The following is a 27,064-nucleotide window of genomic DNA, read 5'->3' on the forward strand; positions in this document are numbered from 1 at the left end:
GGGACCGCGATCTGGGCTCACTGGCTGCAAAGGAGCCTGGGAGGGAATGTAACTGAAACATTTAAAAGACACAGCAGACTCCTGACTTTAAAATAGCCAAATCCTTCATTTATATGCCACCCTAGAGCATACCCTCTTTGATTTGGAAGTAGAATGGGATTCAGGTAGAATTTAGATTATGTGTGAGCACATGCATGTTATAATGAGACCGATAGTTTGTTTCCGGGCCGCCCAGCTGCTAAGCCCCAAAATAATCACACAGAAACCATATTATTTAAATCACTGCTTGGCCCATTAGGTCTAGATTATTGTTGGCTAAATTTTATATCTTAATTTAACCCATTTTCATTAATCTGTGTATCGCCACGTGGCTGTGGCTTACTGGCTAAAATTCTGGTGTCTTTCTCTGGCAGCAGGGCTACATGGCATCTCCATCTCCTCCTTCTTTCTCCCAGCATTCAGTTTAGTTTTCCCCACCTACCGCTATTCCTTGTGCAAGCCCAAGACAGTTTCTTTATTAACCAATGGTATTCACAGCACACAGAGGGGAATCCCACATCCATGCACATGTGTTGTGCATTGTTTGTGGCCAGAGGTCAACATCAGGTATCTTCCTCTGTCTGTCTGTCTGTCCGTCTGTCTCTCTCCCTCTCTTTCCACCTTAATTTTCAACCTGAAGCTAGTCAATTTAAGTATGGTGACTGACCAGTGAGCTCCCAGATCCTCCTTTCCCTTCCTGCTAGTGCTGGGCTGATTCACATAGACCACCATGTTTTTCCCCAGGTGCTGGGGATCTGCACTCAGGCCCGTATACTTGTATAGCGGCACTTTACTGACCGAGGCATCACCCTAGCCTCAGTATTATGGGTTTTTTTTTTTTTTTCGAGACACCTAACACCAAGCTATTACTTATTGCTTTTCTGGCTCACAGGACTATTTCCTGCTTTCTTCCAAATCCCCATATGGAGCATATCCAGCAGTGGAGCACAGGCTGCTGATCTCTTGCTAGGTAGTACTCTGCTTCCCAGAAATGTTACTCATAGATACCCGCAGAACATTGTCACCCCACAAACTGCAGTGAGTCACACTGGGTCGCTGTAGCTGTCCCCTTTCTACCAGTATCGCAGCCTCTGCTTGGGTTCCACATGTGGCATGTGCTGTCGTTGCCTTTTGCTTTATGTAAAAGCTTTGTGAGTTAGGGAGATGCATCGTTCAGTAAAATGTTTGCCTCGAAAGCATGAGGACAGCTCCCCAGAACCCACGTAAAAAAAACTAGGCTAGTGTGTGCTCATCCTGACAGCTCCCCAGCAGGGTTCATCTCTCTGCCCTCCAGCCTCTTGTTCGCCTCACAACCTGAAGGTCACATCTGCTTGGCCAGCCGGGTACTTTACCCATGCTAGGAGGCTTTTGGAAACAGACTTCAGCTGCTGCCACTCCAGGGAGTTCAGACTCTTCCCTGAAGAGCACTGTCTTAGGGGTCTGATGCTGTGAAGAGACACCATGACCACGGCAGCTCCATTGGGGCCACCTTATGGTTTCAGAGGTTTAGTTCATTATCATCATGGCGAGAAGCATGGTGGTGTGCAGGCAGACATTGTGCTGGAGGGGCTGAGAGCTCTACATCTGGTTGTATCACGTGACAAAAGAAGGGTATTTTAATATTTAAGGCATTTTTCAAAACCCAAACCAAACTCACAGCATGCAAAGGGTATTGGCTGCCAGACTGGTGGGTTGAAGGCTGCCGGAGACACCCAGCAGTTTACCTGGACTGGCTACTTTAACATTAACCTTTTCTTTGTGCAAGTGTGTTAGGCAGACTCTAGGAGTCACTACCCCTTTCCCAGTACACTGTGAGTGGAACGTAGTGGAGCGTATTACCATAGAAACTATTTGCCGTTTGGCCTCCTTTTGGCTTCTGCCTGTGCAGCTGAGCAACTCATTTACTCTCCCGAGTCCTTGTTTGTTATCTGCAAGGGGCTGATAATACTTGTCCGGGGCATCTAGGGCAGGCTTGATCACAATAAGAAACAGATCCTATAGCCTCATTTGCTATTGTATAAGGGTTGTTCAGGATTTGCTGCTGCTGTTTAGGAAACAAACTGAAGACCCAGCTCTTTCCAGCACTTAAGAAGTCATGTGATCTATGAAAGGCCGTCTAGTTAGAGTCCATAGAATCTTTACCACAAAATGTATTGGCTTGTTTCTTTCTTGTGTGTGTGAGTTTATGCATATATGGTGCTGGAACTCAACCCGGGCCCTTGGAACACTAGGCAATGTATTCTACCACTGTGCTGCACCACCAGCCCTTAGATTTTTCTTGAGACAGGGTTTCATGAAGCTCAAGCTGGCCTGGGGTTTGTGATCTCCAGCCTCAGCTTTCTCAGGGCTGGGGTTAGACGCATGCACCCCTATGCTCAGCCCGGGTATTTAATTGCATCTTCCTACTTTAGGATTCAAATGCTGAGTCAATGCATTGTGTCACTTGTCAGTGGTCTAGCAGGGACCTTTCACAGTTGCTTGGTAATTCCTTGGCTTCCAAATGTTTTGAGAAATGTTAGAGATGAAGACATAGCAGAGAAACTTAGGAATTATAAAGATGCCATTGGCTGCGTCAGGAAAAGTATATAAATGGTCTTTGAAGGGTGAAATTCCTAAATGATTATGAGCAAAATAGTCCAGAAGGTAAAGACTCTTGTCACCAATACTGATGACCTGAGTTTGATTCTTGGAATCCACATGATGGAAATGGAGAACCAACTCTTACCGGTTTCCTTACAAGTTTCCCAGTCCCCACATGCATGCTGTAGTATACGTGCACGCCCCCACCACACACACAGAGAAATAAATGTAAATTGTGTGTGTGTGTGTGAATATAGAAGCAGCATAGCCTCATCTGAAAAGGAAGAGTTGACTCTGAACTTGACCATGACTGTGACTCCCTCCCAGTCTCACTTTGACCTCTGATCACCCTTCATGTCACAGGGAACAAGAATTCTCCTCCCCACAGGGAGGATTGTGGTTAAATGGGGAACCCAGCAAGCCTCTGAGTGCTGAGATCTCACTGTCCCTGACTTCTGGCTCACGGGCCCCAGTGATGAAGCTTCACTGTCTCTGAGCCAGCAAAGAGCCCTGAGTGACCCCTCCCACTTTCTAATGCACCCTGTCCTCTTCTACTCGCCAGTCCCAGCGTCAGCGTCAGCGTAGTCGAGCAGGGGAGGATGCCCCTACTAGGTCAGTTCCTACCTGCTCTGGGCCTGGAGAAGGAAACTGGGAAGAAGGTTGTAAACAGGTAGATGGAGCCCATGTACTAATTCCAAGCTCACCCTCCTGTCTGCCTTTACATTGTCCATACCAGTCACTCTTGTGAGGCCACTGAAAATAATGGAATGATGTGTGTGCCTGCGTGTGCCTGTGTTTAACCACCTTCCCAGTGAAATGGTTTTCGAGTGTAGCTCACTGCCGTATTTAATAGAATTGCAAGGGAAAAGAAAGACAAAATCATAAATATCCAGGACTTAGGGAGGTACCTTCATCTGAGCTAGGACCCAGTTAGATTGTTCCCTGGATTATGGTGTTTGCTGCCATGCAGAGGAGGTGAGACAAGAAGCTTTCCTAGACAGCCAACCTAACCTGCTTGGTAAACTCCAGTTCACTGAGTGACCCTGTCCAAAAAGCAAGGTAGACAGCACCTGCAAAACCTGATGGTAGTCCTCTGGCCTTCACATGGCACACAACACACGCACGCACACACACGTACACACATGTACACACACGCACACACACAAAAATTGAAGATTTCACAATACCTTGTCTTGAGTTGTTTTGTAAAAGCACGTTTACTGTTCTCAGTAAATGAGAAAACTCTGTGTCCTTCTCTCCCCGTCTGAAGTTTTACAACCAAGCATCAACACTGAACATTTGCCAAGGTTTAATTTGTGTCTGCCAGCTTGGCAGAATTCCTTTCTCTGTGAGGTGTACAGCTATAACAGCCTTATGATAAAACTTAGATTTGAAATCTTTTTAAAAGCATATACTTAAGTTATATTTTTAATTTCTGCAGTTTTGTTCTGGTTGTAAGAAGACTGTACTTTGTAAGCATCTTTAAGCCAAAGTTTGACTTTTGAGCCCCGGAGATGTGGCTTGGTAGCTGAGAGCACTCGCCGCTCTTGCAGAGGACCAGAGTTCAGTTTCCAAGTACAGCATCAGGTGGTTTACAATACCTGTAACTCCAGCTCCAGGAGACACAGCATCCCACACCATACCAATGCCTTCTTCTGATTTCTGCAGACATACGCACACTTGTGCACATGTGTATACACAAACACACACAGATAAATAATAAAAATAAATTTATTCTTAAAAGTAAAGGGGGCTGGAGAAATGACTCAGCAGTTAAGAGCACTTACTCTTCTTGCAGAGGACCCCACTTTAGATCCCAGCACCTACATTAGGTGGATCACAACTACTTATAATTCTATGAATACAATAATAGGAATCTAACACCCTATTCTGGCCTCTGTAAGTACACACACATACATTTGTACACTCACCAACTAAATCTGTACGTGTACATATAGTTTTAATTTATATGATATATATAAAATTTAGCATTGGGATTATTTGGAAAAAGAGGCTAATGGGTTAGAACTTAAATTATTGTGTACTTTCTTTCCTCAGATAAATATATTCATATTACAAAGCCAAGGATTTTCACATTGTCTAGGGCTGCAGGCCTGTTGTTCTTAAAAGTGCTGCTTTTTAATCAGCATCATGAAGAACTCATTCATTGGTGGTGTTATGTGACATCATCCCAGGAGGAAATATGCTCTCTTAAAGACAGTGGCGCATTTCACACGAAGATAGACAGTTCAGGGATAGTAGGGCTGGGGCTGTAGCGCAGCCAGTAAGTCTCAGAGTGCTTGCCTAGCATGCACAAGGCCTGTGCCTTGTGTGGTTCCATCCACAGCTCCTCAAGGTCTGGGCATGGTAGTGCACAGCTGTTCCCTTGCTATCCTGGCACTCGGGAGACGGAGGCAGGGAAAGCAGAAGTTCATAGTCGTTGTTGAGTGCATGTGGCAGGCTCAGAGCAGACTTGAGGCCGACTCCAGAACCAAGAGTGGGATGCAGCAGTAGATCCGTGCAGTTCCCGCACGTGAAACCCCCATCTGTGCCTTCTTGCTGCCGTGCCACGCTGTGTTTGCTTGCTGAAATCCCCATCTCCTGCCTGCTTTGCACCTTTTTCTGCATGTGTGTTTTTCCCTAACACCTCATTAAAGGTTTTTAACAGTACAAGTTAATTTGTACACTATTTGAAGTTGGTTTTGTTATACGAATCGCCTTAACAGTGCCTTCATTTGTTGGGAAACAGATAATTTTGAATGATGCTTAAATCGTATGTGTTACTGTAGGGCAATCAGTAATGATGTTTCTCATGCGTAGCTACAATACAGTGGCCACTGTGGTCTGGATAGAAAGGCTGACTGATTTCAAGATCAGGAGAGGAAATGCTGCCCGGTTATATTTCTAGAAAGTTGGAAAATATTTTTTTTTTTGTCTCACAAAGAATATCATTCTACTTAGTTTTTATTTGAAAAATAAAAATATAGTCTCTGAAAAACTGTCATATAGTTAGTTAGAATGAAGTAGAAATCATTTCCCAAAAGCTTAAACAAACTGTTGTATCTTTAGAAACAGTTTTGCATAATATCTTTTCCTTTCTCTTGACTCTTAGAAATTAATAAGAAATGACCATTGGCATTTACCAGAAGTATCATTCCACTTAGTTGTGGGTTTTTGTTTGGTTGTTGTACTTTAATACAAAGTCTCTTACTTTACCCTTGACTGGCCCGGAATTCACTATGGTAGACCAGGCTGCCCCGAACTCAGAGATCTGCCTCTGCCTCTGCCTGGAGTCTTGGGATTAAAGGTGTGGCCACCATGTCCGCGTTAGCAGTTATAAGTCAGCCTCCTCATTGGTTCCTGAGTCTTTAGGTTTTAAGTTCAATTGCACAAGGCTCACTTCCGTAGGAGCACTTTGCTTCTGGGGAAGCCCCTGTCTCTTGTTCTAGCTCATTGCTTTCCCATGTGCCACCATCATTGTAAATGTCCCTGCATTGTTACCTCAGTTAATAAAACCCTTCCCCAAAGGTAATAGCGACTGCTTTTGTCTACCATCAGTATCCCATTGGTTTCCCCAAAGTCTGTGTTCTTGGCTCTTTATTTGGGGGGTTGGGGTTTTTTGTTTTGTTTTGTTGGGGTTTTTGTTGGTTTGTTTGGTTTGGTTTTTTTTCAGACAAGGTTTTTCTGTGCAGCATTGGAGCCTATTTTGGAACTCACTCGTAGACCAGGCTGGCCTCGAACTCAGAGATCCACCTGCCTCTGCCTTCTGAGAGCTGGGATTAAAAGCGTGTGCCACGACTGTATTCATATGTATTTCATGTGTATTTAAAATGTGTAGTTTCTTAGTCAGGTATAGTGGGTGAAGTGTCCCAAGATAAACCCTCTTTCCAGGGTGCACCGCCGGGCATTGCTAGGCTGTCCAGCTCTCCCTATAGTGAGAGCAATCTTAAGTATTTAGTGTGTTTTTATTGTTCTTTTTGCTGGCTTCCTTCCTAGTACTAGACAACCAAAGAAATGTGTTGGGCCAGGGCATTAAAACAGAAGCAGGGAATGTTCCAGATTAAAACTGGGCTCTCTGTGGCTGGTGCTGCCATTTTCTCCAGATTTCAGTTAAACAGAAGCGCTCTCCTTGAGAAAGAATGTCAGGGAACTCTCTGTTGAGACATGGTAACAGACGTTTCTGAGCTGTGCTTCTCTTTCCAGGCAGCACAGATTGTGCTCATCTCTCTGTTTGAATTGAACACTCCTGAATTTACCATGTTACTTGGTGCCTTGCCAAAAACATTCCAGGATGGTGCCACCAAACTCCTGCATAACCACCTCAAGAACTCCAGTAACACTGGTGTGGTAAGTGCCCTGGTTGTGGTTTGGTCATGACCTGCCAAGTGACCCTCACAGCTGCAAAGCTGATGGACAACAGCTTTGGTTAATAGCCTGTGAGCCTATGAAGGCTGGGGTCCTTTCTGATGCTGGCATACGCCCTGGAGGGGAATGGACTTGGTGCTCATCTGTGGCCTTTTTTTTAGGGTGAGGTCATTGAGTCAGTGCAGTGTTTACAGGTTGTCTTCCTATTTCATTCGTTCTTTGGATCTGTCTCAGATATTTTAACTCTGTAAAAAGAGAAATGCTTAATTCTGTATATAACTCTAGCCCAGCTCTATTAGCCCCTTTTTCGTTGCTCTGACGAGAGGAACTGAAGGAAGGGAGGATTTGTTTTGGCTCACATTTCCAGGGTGGCGCAGTCATCGTAACAAGGATGGCAAAAGCGGCAGGCCTGAGGGGCAGCTGATCACACTGTGTCTGTAGTTGAGGAGCAGAAAGTGGTGACTGCTGCTGATGCTCAGCTCACTGTCCTGGTGATGCTCAGCTCACTGTCCTGCTTTTGTCCAGCCTGGCAACCCAACCTGTGGGATGATACTGCCGGCCCTCGGGGTGGATCTTTTCACCTCAGTTAATCCAGTCTTGAAAGTTTCTCACATGTCTAGTGATTTGTCTTCTACGTGGTTCTAGATCTGGTCACTTTGGCAGTCAGTGTTGGCTGCCGTAAGCTGACAAGTGTCAGTGAGCTTCAGGGATTCCTACAGAACAATTATCCATCCATGCAACTAATAATCTGTGGAGGTGGCAGCTTAAGAGACAACAAGCGGGGTTGGATTTGAATTTTTAAGAAAGCCTTCGGACAATGATGCCTACACTCCTTTGCTCTAGGGATCCCCAAGCAATACAATTGGCCGGACGCCTTCCCGACACCCCAGCAGCAGGACCAGCCCCCTGACCTCACCCACCAATTGTTCCCATGGGGGACTATCTCCAAGGTAAGGTCATTCCACAAGTGAAGAATGAAGATGCCCTGCTTTCTGTGCAGCCTGGCTCAGACTTAAGCTTGATAGCAGAGTGCCAGGAGTCAGGGGGAGGTTCCGCCCCTCCCTCTGCCTGTGACTGTGTGGTCTTCGGCAGTTAACACCTGTCCTACAGTGGACAGCTGTGTTCCGTGTTCTCTGAACACTGAACCTGGTACCTCATAGATTGTAAGACTGAGGTCGTATGAGTTCCCGAGGAAACCTGTCAGCTGTCCTCCAAGAGACAGAAAACCCTAATGGTTTTTATGGAGTTATTGATAAACTTTTTAGAGTCTGCACCAAGTCTGGTGTAGTTTCCAGTCAGGAAGCCGCTCCAGGCCTGCCTGTGTCCTGTTTAAAGCAGATGCTGCTCTGATAGACAGTACCTGGGGACCTGAGCATCACAAGGTCCAGCATGTGCAGATTCCTTTTAGGACCGTGCACAATGGCCTTACAGAGTCAGGGGCCTAATCTCTTACTTATTTGTTTGTATTTTTGTTTTTGAGACAGGGTCTACTAGATGGTCCTGGTTGGCCAGGAACTTTCCATATATATATCTTGTCTCAGCCTCCAGGTTTGCTGAGATTACAGTCATCCACCACCATGCCCAACAGTGGGGTATGACTTCAAAGGAGAGCATGTTCTGTCTCAGGCTTTGTTAGACTCCCTCACGTGGGTTGGCATTACCTGGCCCCAGAGTGGTGCCTCTATGAGGCCACAAATTTTCTAGCCCAGCAAGGGCCACAGTTGCTGAGTTTTACCTGTGAGAAGTCAAGATCTTTAGGCTCTGAGAATCTCGAAGACTTTTCCTGAAGGTACTGTCACAAGATCTTAAAACGCAATGCGAGTGTGCCAGATGGGCCCCTCCTTCCTGGTAAAGGTCTCCATCTGCTGGAAAGATGGCCAAGTTTATTTTTGTTTGCAACTTTTGTCTTGGTTTTCATTTTGAGACAGTGTCTCAGCCAGGTTGTCTACTTGAACTTGCCTTGAACTCATGATCCTGTGCCTTTACTTCCCCTGATGCTGGGTTACAGGCATGTGAGACCAAGCCTGGCACATTAGTGCTTTTAAATGTAACTTTTTATGAATTCCTTTCTCACCACTAGAGTTCTCTTCAGGCCCCAGTTATGCAGCAGTATTATGGAACAAAAGAAGTCTTTTCTCTTGGGGAGAGCATGTGGTTTTTGTTTGTTTGTTTTTTGAAAGCATGTGTGAGTTGTTTTAGCACCTTGCTGGTTTTGGACTGCTTTGTATGTACTCCCTGACCTGTAGTATCTAGTCTGATGTCACATCTCCAGATTCGATCTGTGTTGTCAGGTTCTCAGTGTGTTGTTAGACAGTTGTGACAGAAGCTGATGCCAGGATGTCTGCCCCTCCTAGTGTGATTGAATACTAAGATCTCTGAAGTCTATGTTTTGTCCTGAGTGACCAGGGTTCAATCCAGACAGTGAAAATGCAAACTGCATGTTCTCTCCAAGTTTTTGTTTATCTAGACACGATGCTCTGCACTGTAGTTAGGACACCTGCTCTTCTACAGTGCGCAGTTCATATGTATCTTTTAGCTATTGTATATTAGCTAATATTTTATTACTTTATTAAATGCCTAAGTTTAAAAAACGGGTGGGAAAAATTTAAAAAAAAAAACAAACGGGTGGGTGGGTGTCCTAGTGTATCTGTCAAAGAGCTGGCTGGAAATTAATCTTCGCAGATCTATTAATTCATAACCATAGCTCTTTTTTTAACTCCTAGGTAAAAGAAGTGAAGAGATTTTTTTTTTTCAGTACCAAAAGGTCTGGCTGTGGCAGACATATTTTCCTGTGGCCAAATCTTCTTTAGGGAATACTTAGTGTAGTTTCTTTCTTTCAAAAAAAAAAAAGTGTGGAAAAATTAAAACCCAGGATTGGGTTCTAAAAGTCTTGATCCAGTCTAACAAAAACTGCCCCTGTTTAGTGCTCAGCTAGCTGACCAGCCTGAGCCCACGAGTAGAGAGGGTTTGTCCCCTGGTGAAAACTGCCCTGCCTGGGAAGCCTGTCTTCTACTGGGGAAATTATAAAGGAAGTGCAGTGTTCACCTAAGCGGCTGAGTTCCACAGCTGCCCCACCCCCACCCCCCACCGTCTCGGGAAGTGATAGGCAGCACAGCGCAGCCTCCCACGTTGCCAGGTGCTGCCCTTCGAGCATGACCTTGACTATAAAGTGTTAGCTTTTCATTCTGGAGACGGAAAAAGTGAGATGATCTAGGACTTTTAAAAATTTTTTATCCAAAAGTTCATGGCAATACTAAGGGTCAGTTTAGAAGTGGCGACAGCTCTGACACGATGGTGGCTTTAGGTCTGTCCAGTGAGGAGGCTCTTTCCATCAACCCAGTGGGGTCAGAGATGCCAGCAGACTAACACTTTGTGAGAGTGGGATGGTTGACAGCTATTCCCAACTGATGAACACGTGCAGCTATATTTGAGCAGAGATTTATGACCTATGTTTTTTTCCATCGTTTAACACTTATATTTTAGTTCATTTTACCCATTATGATTTTGTGGCAGAGAATGAACTGCAGTTCCAAGTGTCTGGGGTGTTGCTGCAGTCTGGTGGGTGCTCCTGATGAGCGACTCGTAGAGCAGAAAGGAACTGCATGGTCACCTCTGGTGCCATGGCAAAGTCGCCCTGCAGATGGTGCTTGTGTTTCTCCTATCAGAGTGAAGCAGCACCTATAGAATATTGCAAGCCCAGTCCCACCCGGACCCAGCCTTGAGTATCACCTCTATTCCTTTACCCCTTCCCCTAGCCCCAAATGTGGCTTGAAGAAAGTCTTTAGACCCTGTACCACGATGCCCTCTCATCTCCAAGATGTATTTTCCCTACAGAATGGATTCTGTGACCCTCCTCACGGGCACTAACACCTAGGGACACCTACTGTGAAAGCTGTGTTGGTGGGCGCTGAAGGTCAACCTTGTGCTTTTTAAGCATGAGGACTTGAGTTCAGAACCTGTTCTTAAACTTTCCTAAAAAGGCCAGGCACATGGCGCACACATGTACTCCCAGCAATAATGAGATGAGGGTAAAGACGAATTCCCAGCACGTGCATGCCAGCTAGCTTACCTAGCCTGCTTGGTGAGGCTCCAGACTAGGGGGAGGTCTTGTCTCATATAAAAAAATAGAAGTCATCTAAGTACTGGTGCCCCCTGAGGCTGTGCTCTGACCCCGTACATACACACATGTTCAGACTGCAGCAGCAGCAGGATGCTGCAAACTCTGCCTCATGTTCTCACTCCATCCTCTGCTCTTGTAGCACAAGTTAGAACTTTCCCTGAGGACCTCCGCAAGCCCAGGCCAGGTAGTGACACTGTGGCAAGCAAGTGGACGCCTGTGTTCCCAGATGTATTTTAGTTTCCTTTAGATGGTATAAAAGCAGAGGAAGCCATTTCATTCCTTTATTCTATTTTCTCCCCTGGGACTTACTGCTCCCGTGTACCACCCTCCAGCGGTCCTCTGCCCTCTGAACTCTCACCAGATCCCCGGCCCAGGAGCACGGTCTGTCTCTGGAGTGCTGATGCTCTTGGAGCATCTCCTCGCTTCTGTCCCACTTGAATTAAGTCTTGAGAACGCCACCTCTGGTCCTTTCTGAAATAACCTCTAGGGTGGTAAGCCTGAGCTCCCTTAGTTTCTCCCCAGTCTTCCAGTTGCATGTCCAGCCCAGGCAGGCAGGTGCGCCCTCTCACAGGTATGTACACAGCTAAACTTGGGATCTCAGTCGACTCCTGGTGACGTCAGCTTAGCCCATGGTTGGGAAAGAAAAGAATAAAGCCAGTCTTACTGAGGAGCAAAGTGTAAAATGAACCTGTTCTTTTCCTCTATGTATGAAGCACTACATGTTGCTCCAGCTAATTTGATGGGCTCTATGGAGTGTCTTCCTCTTCCCCTCCCCTTTGCTTCTGTGTTTCTCTCTCTCTGATTTTCCTCTTCTGATCACTGCAGTCGGTTGTGGGGTTGGAGTGCCGATGGGCTATCGAAGCCCCCACCTCCCTTTTCTCAGCCTAACTCCATTCCCACCGCTCCCTCCCACAAGACTCTCAGGCGCTCTTACTCTCCCAGGTAACATGCTACCTGTTAAATTTGTTCAAAATGTCACAATATTATTGTGTTTCCAAGGTTGCCCTGGGTCTTTTGAAAAGCCTCTGAGCTCCTCTGGTGTAATTCCTGCTTCCGTTTAGCCTTGCAGGATTGGAGCCAGGGTGAGCTGTGTGAGCAGAAACAGGCTCGGGAGCCAGACTGCTGCTCTGTCTAAGGACAGTAACTTCTTTAACCACCCAGCCAGACCCATCACCATTTACCCTCATGGGCTGTTTGGCCTGGTGTGGCATTCAGAACTCGTCATGATGTCCAGATAGCAGTGGAGATTGCAGTTCCCCTCATAGGAGTGCCAGGTGCAGAAGAGCTGGCGTCTTAGCGTACTTTTCACCGCTGTGATAAAGCGCCATGGCCGAAAGCAGCTTGGGGAGGAAAGGTGTTGTTTCCGCTTATAGCTTGTAATCCATCTTCCAGAGAAATCAGGGCAGGAGCTCCAGGCAGGAGCCTGGTGATGGGAACTGCAGCAGAAGTCATAGAGGATGCTGCTTACTGGCTGTTCTCATGGCTTGCTCAGCCTGCTCTCTTATACCCCTAAGGACCCCCTGCCGAGGACATGACAGTGGTGGGGGGCCATAGTGGGGGACCCTCCTACATTGATCACTGGTCAAGAAAATGCCCTACAGAGCTGCCTACAGGCATGTGATGGAAGCATTTTCTCAGTTGAGCTTCCTCTTCTCAGATAATTCTAGCTTAAGTCAAGTTGACAAAAACAAACAAAACTACCAGAATAGGTAACTTCATTGTCCCATCTCCCTACAGATGCCCTACCTAGGGCTGAAATGAAAGTTTCGTGGTGAACCTAGCATGCCTGAGGCCTTGGGTGCAGTCTCCAGTACTGCTAAACAGACAAATGCATTAGTTGGGAAAAATGCTCTCCCTTCAGACCGGGCATTATTTGTCCCTAGCAAGCATCATCTGTTGGTGGGAAATGCTGCTCAGCACTGTGACCTTGTACAAGTCTAGAAGGACATGGTTTCCATCAGGTTTTAAAGGTTACGCTTGTGAGCCCAAGAAAGTTCTATGTATTCCTCCAGACACCTGTTCCAGGCCTCTTAGACACTGTCGTAAAGATCCGAAGCTAAGAGCATGCTTTTCCTAGAAGCCTGTCATCTCAAGGGCAGAACATGGGAGGTCCAGCTGTCACTGGGCTCTGTAAGAGGAGTGTGTAGCCAACTGTGTAGAAGAATTAAGAGATTTTAAAAAGAAGAGAAAGAAAACCCGAGGGCCTGCAAGGTGATGTGCCCCTGCCTGACTACCTGAGCTCGGTCCCTGAAACCCACATGAAGGTGAAGATGAAACCCACTTCATAAAGTTTTCCTCCGACCTCCACGCGTGCATAATGGTGCCTGTACACACACTCATGATAAAACATTTTAAGAATTTAAAAAACGAGCCTGGAAAACAAGGCGGCGGCAGCCATGGGTTCCTGTGACAGCTGAGGCACAGACTTGTGTGGTCATGTTAGCCTTGTCAGCAGTGTAAATCTGCGTCATCCACTGTCCCCCAGAATGCTGGCCTGTGTGCCTCATTCCAGCCATCTTCCAGCCGGCCACCAAGATTGCCATCCAGAAGATTCCCTCTCCAGAATCCTCTTTCCCACAGCACATTCTAACTCACCCACTGACAACAGTTAATACACACTTAGACTGTGGGGTGGAGCTTCCCTCTGCTGCACCAGGCCCTGGGTTCAATGTCCAGTATGGGGGTGCACATAAGGAGAATCCCTGGTAAGCAGCCGAGGAGAGAAAGCTGAGTGAAAACGGGCCTCTTTCTCTATATGGTATTCATCTCCCAAAACAACAGAAAAATAGTTTCAGAGAGCAGGCTTTCTCTCTCCGTTTGGTTTCTTCTTGGCATCCTGACCCCGTGTCCCTTCCCACCCACCACCTGGTTCTCCGCAGACCAGTCACTGAGGAGTGGCTGCAGTGGACTGTTGACTGACGGAGTTACTCTTCGTAGACTCTCAGGAAGCCCTCCTGGTGTAATCCGAATGTTTACAGGTGATCAAGGCCTGGCCTTTAACCCGGAAGATTTGTCCTAGGATTGTCTCCAATCTAAAACAACGCATTATGGGTCACAGCCTCTTCACGGTCTACTTCTAGGCGCTCCCCCTAGTCCCACTGTGCCATCCTTCAAGTCTCAGGGTTGGGGGCTCTATCAGTTTGAATCCTAGTGCCTACTTCAAGTGGCTCACAAATGCCTGTAACTTTAGCTCTAAGGAGCCGACACTACTTCTGGCCTCTGTGAGTACCTGTGCAAGCATGTATATACACACATATGCATATATACATACTCAAATTTTTTTTAAAAAGTCTTTTTAAGGGACTGGAGAGGTGGCTCAATGGTTAAGAGCATTGCTCTTCCAAAGATCCTGAATTCAATTCCCAGCAACCACATGGTGGCTCACAACCATCTGTAAAGAGGTCTGGTGCCCTCTTCTGGCCTGCAGACATGCACACAGACAGACTATTGTATATATAATAAATAAGTAAATATTTTTTTTTAAAAAAAAGTCTTTTAAAAAAATAGTTCTAGGGTTGTTTGTCCAACCTACTTCCTGATGACAGCCTTCCTGGGAAATTCTATTTCCCCTAAGAAGTGAAGGCTTAAGGGGTATTGATCTTAAAAAGGACTGAGCCATAGAGATCCTGGAAAAAGCAAACGGGAAAGCGTGGTCTCTCACACCTCGCACTCATGATGCCGGCTTCACTCTGAGGGCACCTGAACAGGTGACCTTCGGGGATGGCCGCAGTGGGTATGGACACGCGCTGCTCCCAGTTGGCAGCTGGAGTCAGGGAGAAGGGAGAGCAACAGCTGGCAGAGCCTTCATTTTCTTATCTTCAAAAGAGGCCATTGTGATGGCGCAGTCGTTTGAACTGAAATGAAAAACTTTAAGGGTGTTTGGGTAGAAAATCATGGGGTGAATTTATCTGAAAGCCAACATTCTCTGAAGCAACACATGGAACATAATATTGTGACATACCGTAAAAGATTGAACATCCCTCCAGACCACCTCTTGTCCATCCATCACTCTTTCAATCCGTTGGTTTTTTTTTCTTTTGCATGGGCTATGCTATTATCTTTGGTTGTTGTGATTAAAAGTATTTAAGGCATTCTTTTACATCTTGTATATATATTTATTTGAGTCATAATACTCAGTCTTTCTATATAAAAACAGTGTACTGGTCAGATGTATAAACACTTATGAAGGTAAGCTGGAGTTGCAGAGTGCCGAGGAAAGAGTCATGGACTCCCTCTCCAGTCGTGCTTTCAACACTTCCGGAGAGTTGCCTTGGGGACAGCCTATGAACTGAGGATGTTCTAAATTAACCTCTCTCAAAAAAAAAAAAAAAAAATTGGTCGGTGGTGGTGCATGCCCTTAAATTCCAGCATTCGGGAGGCAGAGACAGGCAAATCTCTGTGAGTTCGAGGCCAACCTGGTCTACAAGAGCTAGTTCCAGGACAGGTTCCAAAGCTACAGAGAAACCCTGTCCTGAAAAACAAAAAACAAAAAAATATTCTCATGGGTGCAGACATTGGGTTTCAGCTGCAGATGTGTTCAGGGTTCATGTTTCTTTTCACTGAGTACCAAGGCCAGTCTTTTGAGTTGGCGTGTGTTGTCTGAACTCTCCTAACACGGCTGATGTGTGTGTGCTTTCTTCCATTTATCAGGAAAGAAGGATTCTGTCTGGACCAGTGCAGTGCTAGGCTAGTAGCTTCCACCCATGGGAGTGAACTCAGGACTGTTGCTGTAGCCGGCCTTAGAAAATACCCTCCAGCAGGCAGACACCTGCCCACTCTGTGACAGGCCCTAGGGGAGGAGCTTAGTCAATTCTGATTGTGTTTAACTTAAGGAAATTTACTTCTTGTGCCGGGCATGGCTTGGCGGTATTGTCATTGGAACGGATCTCACCAGGGGAAGAACTGACAATGCTGCTTGCTTGTTCCTGCACAGCCAAGGGTTGCCAAGTACACCAGCTCCTCAGCTTGCTCAGAACTTTCTGTATGTGAAATTAGCTCACAGCATCTCATCCTTTCTTGATACTGTGTTAGTTGCCTTTTAATTGCTGTGATAAAATATCATAACCGAGACACTTAGAGAATGAAGAGTTAATCCAAATTAACTTTGTGGTTCCAAAGGGATCGTGGCAGAGGAAACATGGAAGCAAGTAGCAGTCATGATGGCAGGAAGCTGAGAGCTCACATCTTCAAACCATAAGCATGAAGCAGACTAACTTCACGACTAGTGCAAGACCCCCTAGTGATGTGCTTTTTTCAAGAAGAACACAACTTCTAAACCTCCAAGCAGTGCTACTAACTGGGGATCAAGTGTCCAAATAGCAGAGCTGATGAGGGACATTCTCATTTAAACTACTAAATTCCACTCCTGGCCCTATGGTGATACAAAATGTATTTAGTCCAACTTCAAAAGTTCTCGTAGTCTTTCATAAAGAGCCCAATGTCTCTTCAGAGACTGTAGGCAATCTCTTCATGGTAGCCCCCTGTAAAACCAAGACAAGGTACATATTTCTAATATATAATGGCACAGAAGAGATACTACAATTCCAGGAGAAAGGAACAGTTAAAAAATACTGAACCAAAACGAGACTGAAACCATTAGAGCAAATGCTGAATCCTCTAATTCTTATGTCCGTGTTTGGGGTTTTCATTTCAAAGGACTTGGATGGCTTTGCTGCCTGTGATGTATGTCTCTTCCTTAGGCTGATTCTGGCCCCTGTGTGCAGTGCAGCTTTACAACTTCCCGGAGCGGCATCTCAGAGCCCCTTGCCCTCTCGAGGCATCCATGTAGGGACTGCCTGCCACATTCCGTCTTCGGTGGCTCTCTGAGACTGCAGGAAGACTCTCCAGCCCTTTCCCTCTCGCCTCCTTCATCCAGTACCACATGGACATGCTTACCTAGTTCAGCACAGCCACCTTTTATTCAGTTGCTTTGTAGAAGCAGAAAACTCCTTAGACTTCGTTTCACTCCCTGGACGCTGATGGGGGGGGGGGGGGTTGACTGAGGGCATCCTTCTCGTTGTCTCTGTGCGGAGCAGGGGCTCTCCTTACCTGCTACAGCCCCCCCCTCCCCCCCGTAGCACGAGTCTCAACACAGCATGACGGCAGTAGTCCAGCTCTGGCACCAACTTCTGTTTTAGTTACTTTCTGTTGCTGTGATGAAATGCCATGACCAAGAGAGCTAGAAGAAGTTTCTGTGGGTTTACAGCTCCAGAGGGAGAGGAGTCCGTCCCAGCAGGGAAGCATGGTGGCAGGAGCAGGAGACTGAGGGAGAGGAGTCCGTCCCAGCAGGGAAGCATGGTGGCAGGAGCAGGAGACTGAGGGAGAGGAGTCCGTCCCAGCAGGGAAGCATGGTGGCAGGAGCAGGAGACTGAGGGAGAGGAGCCCGTCCCAGCAGGGAAGCATGGTGGCAGGAGCAGGAGACTGAGTACACATGTGCAGAGGCAGGCCTGCTGCAGAGGGCAAACTAGAAGGTAGGAGGGCTTTGATTCTCAAGGTCTGTAGCCAGTGATACCGTTCGCCCAGTAAGGCCACACCTCCTGACAAACTGTGGGCCATTTATTGAAATACCAGAGCTTCTGGGAGACAGTCTTGTTTAAGCTCCTACAAATTCTGTTCAAGCAAGCAGTGTTTAAACTGTCCTTAGTCGATTGTCCCACCATGCTTTGCTCTCACTGTTGTCTGCCCATCCTGTGCTTCGTGGTCTCTCTAACTCTCAGTAAGGAGGGGTGTGACCCTCTGGTCAGCCTCTTCTCACACATCTAAAGAGCATTTGCCGACAAACTACAGGACACCAAAAGGCTTTCTCTTTTTCTTTTTTTCAAACCATCTCTGTTTCGTGTTTTATTATTAGTGTCTCAGAGGATCGCAGTTGACATCACTTTCCCGTGAAGGACAAGTATTGTTTCTACAAGTGTTTTTACATGCTCATCCAGGAAGGTGGCTCATCTCTTTAAAAAAGAAGTTCATATTCCCAGCAAGCTCCTGGGCTAGACCAGTGGGAAATGGAGCCCCAGGAGCCTGGTGAGGGTAGATCCGACTCTGACTCCCAAGCTGGTGTCTTATGTTTTTTGAGGGAGAGTGTTAATTATTTCTCTGGATTGGATTCTGGGGTGCATAGCCAGTCTTGTAAAGTCTCTCTGTAATCCGAGCTTATTTCCATGTGCCTATTCCTCTAGAGTTTGTACATTTGAGACCAGTAACAACCAAACTACCTTTTCCATCTCCAGGATGAGAACGTTACTTTTCCACCATCATCACCTGTGCGGTCCGTCACCAGTGTCACTCCTGAGTTCTCCCATTCTTGTGCTTTTGTCGTCCCTCACTGGCTCTCGGTGCTGTGTGATGTGTCTGGGGCAGCTCTGACTGGAAGGTGGACAGTGGCCGTGCCCTGACAGTAGCTGTCCCATTCCTGTCCCAACTAACCAAAGACCCCAAGTACAATTAGTCTTACTCTAAATTACTAAATCATTTAGGCCTGTGTCTTGGTTTTATGCACACCTCAGTTTTTCAAAAACTGCTTTTTTTTCTTTTAAATCATAGCATGCTGGACTATGATACAGAAAACCTGAACTCTGAAGAAATCTACAGCTCTTTGCGTGGAGTTACAGAAGCCATCGAAAAGTTCAGCTTCCGAAGCCAAGAGGACCTAAACGAGCCGATTAAGCGAGATGGCAAGAAGGACTGTGATATCGTGAGTATCTTGGGCCAGCGGACAACTATGTCAGCAGACTTGAGTCTCTCCCACACTGAACTCCCTGGTGACAGCGTCTTCTACTCTGGTGTTAAAATAATAGTACTTGCAGGGGCGAACACAACCCCAGTGTGGATCAGCAGGTGCAGGGGTGAAGATGTGACAGGCAGCCTTCCAAAGGGCAGAAGTCTGACCCATGCTAGACCCTAGAAGAACTTTAAGTGCATAATGCCAGGTGAAACAAGCCAGCTGCAGAGGGGCTAGTCTGCTTTTATTTCCTTGCCTGAGATGCCCAGCATAGGCAGATTAGTAGAAAATAGAATCAAGGTTTGTGTGGGCAGGGGGAGTGTTGTTTATTGTGTGTGGGTTTGGGGGGAGAAGGGATAATGTGAAAGACTGGAGTATACATGATGTTGGTGGTTACACAAAATAGTGAATGTATATAATGTCACTGAACCATATGATTATGGATGGTTGAAATGATAGGATATGTGTATTTACCACAACTTTTAAAACCATATAAACATAGAGTAAGAGTTGTATCCTGTTAGCAGCACAAAACATCACCAGTATGTTCCAGATTCCTGAGACTCATGTCCAGGTGAGGAAACAGGCCGCCCAGGCTAATATGGCCAAGGTGAAGGTCTAATACTGGGTCTGGCTGCATTTCTATTGCTCTGATAGGACAGAAGTAGCTCGAGGAGGAAAAGGTTTGTTTCTGCTCGCAGTTCATGTCACAGTCCGTCCCCAAGGGAAGTCAGGGAAGCCAGCTGATGCAGAGGCCATGGCGGAATGCTGCTTACTGACTTACTTCTCATGGCTGGCTCTGCCTGCCTTCTTATAATACTCAGGGCCACCAGCGCAGAGGTGGCACCACCTGCGATGGGCTGGGCCCTCCCATATTAATTAAGAAAATTTACCGCAGGCCAGTCTTCTAGGGGTACTTTTGTTTTCAGTTGAGGTTTCCTCTTTCCAAATGACTCTAGATTGTGTCAAGTTGACATAAAACTAGCCAGCAGTGCAAAACTATCGAAACCTGCTCGAGACCATTGAAAGACCACTGTGAAGACAGACGTAGGAGAAAAAAGTTCAGTACTAGGTATCCAAAGAATGGAGAGTGGTTGTGGCCTGGGAGACACTTACTATGTCTCTCAAGGTTAGAGGTAATTTTAGGATAATCTGGCTAAACCTCATTATTATCTCAAAAAAAAAAAATCAAGGGGCTGATTTGTGGATATTTAGACTGTTTTAGGCTCTGAGCAGTACTTGAGCTTTCTCCATAGAGGTGTTTATTATTAAGGTGTCATTGAGAAGTCCCTGCTATTGGCATTAGAGCCAGAGGCCACAGTGGTCTGAAGCAGGCTTCTCAAGCATGGGGACAATGAAGGACATACTCCTCCATTTCCAAGGAGCTCTTGAGACTGCATGGTAGTGATCCTTCAGAAACCTTGTGAGTACAGTGAATCACCAAATAACAAAGAAAAATAGGCTAAATATATACGCAGATGTAGGAACGTTCTATTCAGATGGAAAACCAATAGCCTGGAGCTGGACAGATGGCTCCATGCTTAAGAGCACTTGCTGTGCTCCCAGAGTTCAGTTCCCAACACCTCTATCGGGCAGCTCACAACTACTTGTAACTTCAAGAAGAGCACCCTGATGAGGCTTCTGTGCGTACAGACAGACAGACACACATATACACTTTTTTTTAGTAAAATTAAATCTCAATAGCTGTTGTTCGGTCAGTGGCCAGCTTGCAAATGGAAACCCCTGACCCCTCTAAGAAATTCCTAAACATCAAAGAAAAAGTGTGGCCGAGTGTGGTAGCACATGCCTTTAATCCTAGCACTGGGAAGACAGCCTGCTATGTGGGTTTCTGAGTTCAAGGCCAGACTGGTCTATGTAGTGAACTCCGGACTAGCCAGAACTACATAGTGAGACCCTGTGACAAAAAGAGGCAAAGGGAGGGAAAGAGGAGGGGAATGAAGGAGGGATGGAAGACAGACAAATGAGCATGTTTCAGGAGGTCCCTGAGTGACTGTGCTGTGTTCCAGGTGTCCCGAGATGGGGGAGCAGCCTCACCTGCCACCGAGGGCCGGGGAGGTGGTGAGGTGGAAGGAGGCAGGATGGCTTTGGACAACAAGACCTCCCTGCTCAACACACAGCCTCCACGTGCCTTCCCGGGGCCACGAGCACGGGAGTATAACCCGTATCCCTACTCGGACACCATCAACACCTATGACAAGACGGCGCTGAAGGAGGCGGTGTTTGACGATGACATGGAGCAGCTCCGAGACGGTCTGTCTGCCTGCCCACCTCTTTATGTCCCCTACACCTTCCCTCAGTCACCCTGCCTGTGGTCCATGGACACAAACAGAAACATGGGGTCTCCTGGTCCATCATTTGCTCGGAACTGCCTATTGAGTCCCTGCTTTGTGCTTAGGCCTGAGAAGCCCCCTGTGAGTAGAAGCCTATTTGTTTTTACCCTCTGAGAGCCTGCAGTCTGTCCGTGAAGTCTCTGCTACTGGGGCTTCCTGGAGTGCTCCCTGAGGGGAGTGGTTGACCAGGACGTGCAGCAGGGCTCAGGCACTAATAGTTGCTGTCTGTGAAGACCTTGGCCCACACTGCCCCAGCTCTCTTAGCCGTGAAGGTGAGGTCCCAAAGCCATGCGCTCTTAAGCAGTGTGGCACCCGGGGTCTTCTCAGGCTGTGCTCTGCTGTGCCAGAGGAAGGAGGCAGGGCATCTGATGGTAGCTACTTGCCTATCTCATGCTTGGGGCTTTGCTGAGACGCATATGCCCATTAGCTCCTGAAATTAGAGTTAGCAAATAGATTCAGAAAGATTAAGATACTTGCCCCAAAGAATAACTTAGGGATGTGTCTGGGGATTTCTTCTGAGTCACGTCAAGACCAGTATCCAGAGCCTGTGAATGTGGCTCAGGGATTGAGTTGTACTTAGCACATGTGAGGCCTGGAGTCAATCTGCACGACCAAAGCAAAATCCAAGCCCAGTGTCCACTAGCAGGTGGCCAGTGAGTGACGCTGCATGGCTTTGACGGTGTTCGGAACAGCAGCTTAAGTTTTTCTTTTCCCGCCTCACTGCTCACATCCACCTGCTTTGTTCTATCGCAATTTCGTGTGACTTTGCAGCTTATAGTAGATCCGTTTTGTTTAAATAGAGTTAGAGTGGAGAATTGTGTAAATTGTAATCTAAATAATTAATGACTGCTTGAGTACTTTCTGTAGTCATGGAATAATCAGCTTGTCCTGCTGGAAGGAAAGGAAGGCACACTTCCTGGCATGAATGCTCCAGCCTGTGGGTTACAGACTCAGAATGAGCACACTTTGGAGGGGGCTGCCACATGAGGCAGGGGGCTGATGCATGAGGCAGGGGCAGGTTCAAGGCACAGAAGGCAGAAGGGCCTGGCGCTGTGCAGTGCTGTGACAGAAGACAGTTCTGCAGGTGTTCAGCACAGAGGGGGCATCAGTGGTCAGAAAAGAGCCCTGGAACTGTTGTTCCCCTGGATTTGCTGAGTGCCAGTCCTGCTGCCAGCCTGGGGTGGCCGGTGTTTGCTGTGACCCAGGCTTTCTGGAGAAGTGGGTGATTTTTCCCTTGCATGTGGAGTTGTTTCACCACTTCCCCTTTATTACTCGTGCCCAGAGATTGGAGTGTCAGTTCTTTCTTATCCACTGCCTGTGCACTGAAAGCTTATGGAGAAAGGAGGGATGGCAAGGGGAAATGGCAAGTGTGCAGGGTCTTGAGCTTCCTGTGTGCTCACCCCCTGATCTCAGAAGCTAAAGAAGTTTGCAAATGTGCCTCAGGAGAGTGCTGGTCATGGCTTGTCTCCACAGCTGGTTCCCATGCTCCCTGTTGAGAGCAGAGTTTTCAGGGTTGAGGGTTCTCAGTGAGCATGGACAGGGCGAGAGGGACCTTCAGGCCATCTGATGTATTTCAGACCCTGCTGGTACCCATGCGAGTAGAGGTGAGCAAGCTTTCCAGTCTTTGGATGGCATCCATTCCAGTCACTTTGATTGGCATCAGTACTGTGTTGGTTCCCAAGCCCTGCACATCCAAGAATGGACCAGATACTAGTCAGTGTGATAGTCTTGAGGGAATGTTTGCGGTTGGAATGGAACAGATGTTTAGTAAGAGGATGGGAGTGCCTTGGGGAAATCCAATTTGTGCACGGAGTGGGTGTCCTACCGGCAGGAGGCTGTCCAGTAGAAAGCCTGGCTCAAGACTGTGAAAGTAGAAGAGAGTTTGGGAAAAGATGGGGCTTAAGCACTTGGATGTTTTTTAACCTCTGTATAAAAATAGAAAGGGGAGGATGGTAAGAAGGGAGGCACATGGCACACTGCCGTTGTGCAGCTGGCCTGGCGCTCTGTTCTCACAGCATGGTAAGAACGTCAGGAGTACACAGGGGAGGCTGGCAGCCAGGCAGGGCAGAGGACGAGGGGAACGCATAGCACCCATCACTCAGAGTTGTGGTAGGAAAGAACGTGGCAGGAACCTATGGCCCTCGCCTCCTGAGGTTGCACGTGTGTCTCCCCAGTGCCCATTGACCACTCGGACCTGGTGGCTGACTTGCTGAAAGAGCTATCCAACCACAACGAGCGTGTGGAGGAGCGGAAGGGTGCGCTGCTGGAGCTGCTCAAGATCACCAGGGAGGACAGCCTGGGCGTGTGGGAGGAGCACTTTAAGACCATCCTGCTGCTGCTGCTGGAAACTCTAGGGGACAAGGACGTAAGCACTCTCACGGCCCTTCTGCATGATGCCTTTCCTGAGCAGGGCTGAGAGCTCTCCTTTGTGGCATCTGCGCCTGACTTATGTGCAGACCCCGGTCTCCCTGTCACTGTGTGTACCCTTCCTGAGCCTAGATACTTTACACAGGAGTTGCCCAAACCCATTAGTGTAGACGATAGCCTGCCAGGCTTCATCTCCGCATGAGTTCCACTTTTATCTCGTGTGAAATAAGGTAATAGAAAAATTTATTTCCACATTTTTTAACTAATTTGCCAGGTGATGGTAGTGCACACCTTTAATCCTACTTGGGAGGCAGAGGCAAGTGGATCTCTGTGAGTTTGAGGCCGGCCTGGTCTATAGAGAGTTCCAGGACACTAAGGGCTACACAGAGAAACTCTGTCTCAGAAAACAAAACAAAAACAAAAAACAAAACAAAACAAAAAAAAACTAATTCATGTGGTCACACAGTACATGCGTGGAGGTCAGAGGACACCTTTCAGGGGTCACTTTTTTCCTGCCTCCATGTGAGTTTTTGGGATATTCCATCTTGATTCACCCTGTGCCTGTGTTAGAGCTAATGTTAGCATGGCAGACAACAGGTTCCATGGTGTATTTGTGGTTGGAAAACAAAACCTTCATGCTGGCACATTTGAATGTGACAGACCAGGCTTTGCAGCATGCATGGGCTGTGACTACCCCTGATATGCTTAGTTGCTAACATCGGTGGAGGTGAGTACAGTTGGGGGAGGTGATCCAATCCCAATCTTGCCTCCAACCTACCGAGCAGGCCCGCAACACAGAATTGGGAGGGAACAGCTGGGATTAAGTTTCCTAAGTAATGCTCCATCTTTCCACATTGGTTTTGCATGACCTAGCAGACACAGTTGAGAGGAGTTTCAAGAAGCTAGCACAGTGTGAGGTCACAGGCCAGACCCAGGGTCACAGAGGTGGTGACTGATGGCAGCAGGAAGTGGGGGAAGGAGAAGCAGTAAATGCTGCCCTAGAATTGTTTTCTGACTCTCGGGATCAAAGTCTGGTTTAGGGGTAAGTAAAGATTAGGAATGTTAACGAAAGGCCCACACTAACTTTTCTTCAAAGTCCTGTGCCTATGGAGGCAGTTACACTTGGCTGAGCTCTGCGGGGAGATGGGGTGATGTCACACGGAGGGCAGGTGCTTTCTGTGTGCGTTTGCACAGTGCACAGTTGAGTGACAAGGAATCAGGATGTGCTTCTTGGCTCTGTTTGCAGTAAACTCTGCTCTCTCTTCTTGAGATTAGGCGTCTGTTTGGAATGGCTTTTCTCCAGACACATGACTTGGGCTTTAACAGCTTGAGGCCTGTTGCATGGTGACCTCATCACCCAGAAGGTCAGGAACAGACGCAGGTCTCCAGCAGACCTCAGAGAGTTCACAGCCTGGCAGGCCTCTGTCCATGACAGGGTCCCTGTGCGTGTCTCACAGAAAGGTGACTCAGGAACCCAAGCTTCCATTAAGTCTAGAACATCTAGAGAACTGACCTTGAACTTAGGTCTGCAGTACAGGGTTCATTCTAGAAGCCTTTGCCAACCTCTCCATGTGGTGGGTCCTGAAGATGACACCGTGCATCAGTGCCTACCCTCTTGAGGTTGACTGTCTAGGAAACATGTGTTGAGTAGACTTGTTATCCATGGAGAGGGGCCCAAAAGAGGCCAGGCCACCCGGAACATGTTTAGCCTGTGGGCCCATGCACGCTGTAGGCATGAACAATAGTATGTAGGCACATACTATTCGGTGACATTTCTTTTCCCCTCACACCTAGCATTCCATTCGAGCTCTGGCACTGAGAGTTTTACGGGAGATTCTGAGAAACCAACCAGCAAGATTCAAAAACTACGCAGAACTGACGATCATGAAGACCCTGGAAGCCCACAAAGACTCCCACAAAGAGGTTGGTTAGCCCTGTGACCATGCACAACAGAACTGGGTGGAGGAGGGCAGAACCCAAAGTGAATGTTGAAGCTTATGAGTCTCCCTTGTGAACTGGCCTGGGTTGTATGGAGTAAGATTCCTACTGCTGACATCAAAGCTAAGGAACTGCATGTCTAAAATGCTTACAAAGTGCATCTGTGGTTGCCAGGTCCCAGCATCTCCACTGTCCTCAAGTGAGCAGGCAGGCTATATCTCTGTGCGTCGTACATGTGGTATAGATGATGGGCTCTCAGCAGTCACTGGCCAGTTTCTTGGTGGTGTGTTGAGCCCCTGTGATTTCTACTCTATGGATAGGCTAGAGACCTCCAGAGTCTAGTCCAGGGCTGGGTACATGGCCTAATGACTTGGGAAAGTGTCTGTTATACAAGGATGAGTACCTAGGCCATCTCCAGAATCCACATTAAAAGCAGATAACCCAGTACTGGGTAGGAGACAGGTATATCCATGGCATTGCTAGCCTACTCAGAAAGCTGGAGCAAACGAGACCCTGTCTTGGGAAAGAGGGAGGAGAGGAGAAAAGATGGACAGCTCATGAGGATTGACAGCGGAGATGGCCCTCTGGCCTGTGTGCACTCGCACACAGCAACAACCTCCGTCAACACACATGTGGAAACCAGAATGGCAGACTTAGAACTGGAGCAAACTCAAGATGACAAAGAGTAGGTATGAGCCCACCAAGCCATGACCGCTTTTCCAGTGCAGCCTCTTGGTTCTGCATAACTATTGTGAGAATGCTCTGGATGAGGACTAAAGTAGGACAGTTCTTATACCAGCAAGGGAATGAGACCCTGAGGGTAGTTTTCCTCCTGACCATGGATTGGCTGCTTGGGCCGTTGCTGCTTTGACCTCCTCAGATCGTCATCTGGAGGAGGGGGTCTCTGTCTCTCTCTGCATATAGGATCTAGGAATATTTCCAACAGGGGACTGAGTCTCTAAAACCTGGCTCAGTGGCATGATGGTGACACTCATGTTTGAACAGAAGGTGCTCCGCTTACAATAGCTCACTTGAGCGTGTAAAGCAGACAGGCTCATATGGTCAACTTCATTGTTCCCAGATGAAGAAGAAAGGGCCCAAAAAGCCTGCCCAGTAGTTCAGAGCAGAACAAGTATGGACCAGGCCTTGGCTCTCTTCGGAGGGACAAACTATCTTGCAACAACTTTGTTTTTTTAATAGCTTGTCCTTAAAATCAATGATGAAAAATTGAAGTGAACTAGGATTCAGGTGTGTCCAACCAGCAGTTTGGATTCCAGACTAGCTATAAATGCAGTGTAATTCACACAAAATTGTAAGCTTACTTAAAAGACTGGAAGAGGCACACACGCGTGCGTGCATGTGTGTGTGTGTGTGTGTGTGTGTGTGTGTGTGTGTGTGATGTTTTTCTTTAGTTATACTATGTTCTGTGTATACATGTGTGTATGATGCACATATTGGAGACAGAGGACAGTTCATTGGAAATTAGTTCCTTTCCTTCTCTCATGTTGAATCCAGTGGTTCAAATTCAGACCATCAAGCTTCAGCAAGCACCTCTACCTGCTGGACCTCACTCTTTTTTAAAACTCA

At 47.2% G+C, this 27,064-nt stretch overlaps 1 protein-coding gene across 39 annotated transcripts in view; it reads left to right on the top strand.

The window, feature by feature from the left end:
* Clasp1 (cytoplasmic linker associated protein 1) overlaps positions 1-27,064 on the top strand; it is a 221,796-nt gene that overhangs the window by 176,170 nt on the left and 18,562 nt on the right. For 21 of the 39 annotated variants that reach the window (XM_041648618.1, XM_041648577.1, XM_041648578.1 and 18 more), the window contains 7 exons: positions 6,823-6,966; positions 7,828-7,934; positions 11,930-12,046; positions 18,644-18,794; positions 20,849-21,092; positions 23,347-23,537; positions 25,334-25,462. In XM_041648618.1, coding sequence (XP_041504552.1) covers positions 6,823-6,966; positions 7,828-7,934; positions 11,930-12,046; positions 18,644-18,794; positions 20,849-21,092; positions 23,347-23,537; positions 25,334-25,462 — 1,083 coding nt within the window. The remainder of the gene's footprint in view (positions 1-6,822; positions 6,967-7,827; positions 7,935-11,929; positions 12,047-18,643; positions 18,795-20,848; positions 21,093-23,346; positions 23,538-25,333; positions 25,463-27,064) is intronic. The other 18 variants (XM_041648591.1, XM_041648593.1, XM_041648617.1 and 15 more) reach the window with 1 other exon arrangement.

The sequence above is a fragment of the Microtus oregoni genome, unplaced genomic scaffold (assembly GCF_018167655.1).
Source record: "Microtus oregoni isolate MIOR12 unplaced genomic scaffold, Mior012 000003F_ref0000135, whole genome shotgun sequence".
Classification (NCBI taxonomy): domain Eukaryota; kingdom Metazoa; phylum Chordata; class Mammalia; order Rodentia; family Cricetidae; genus Microtus; species Microtus oregoni.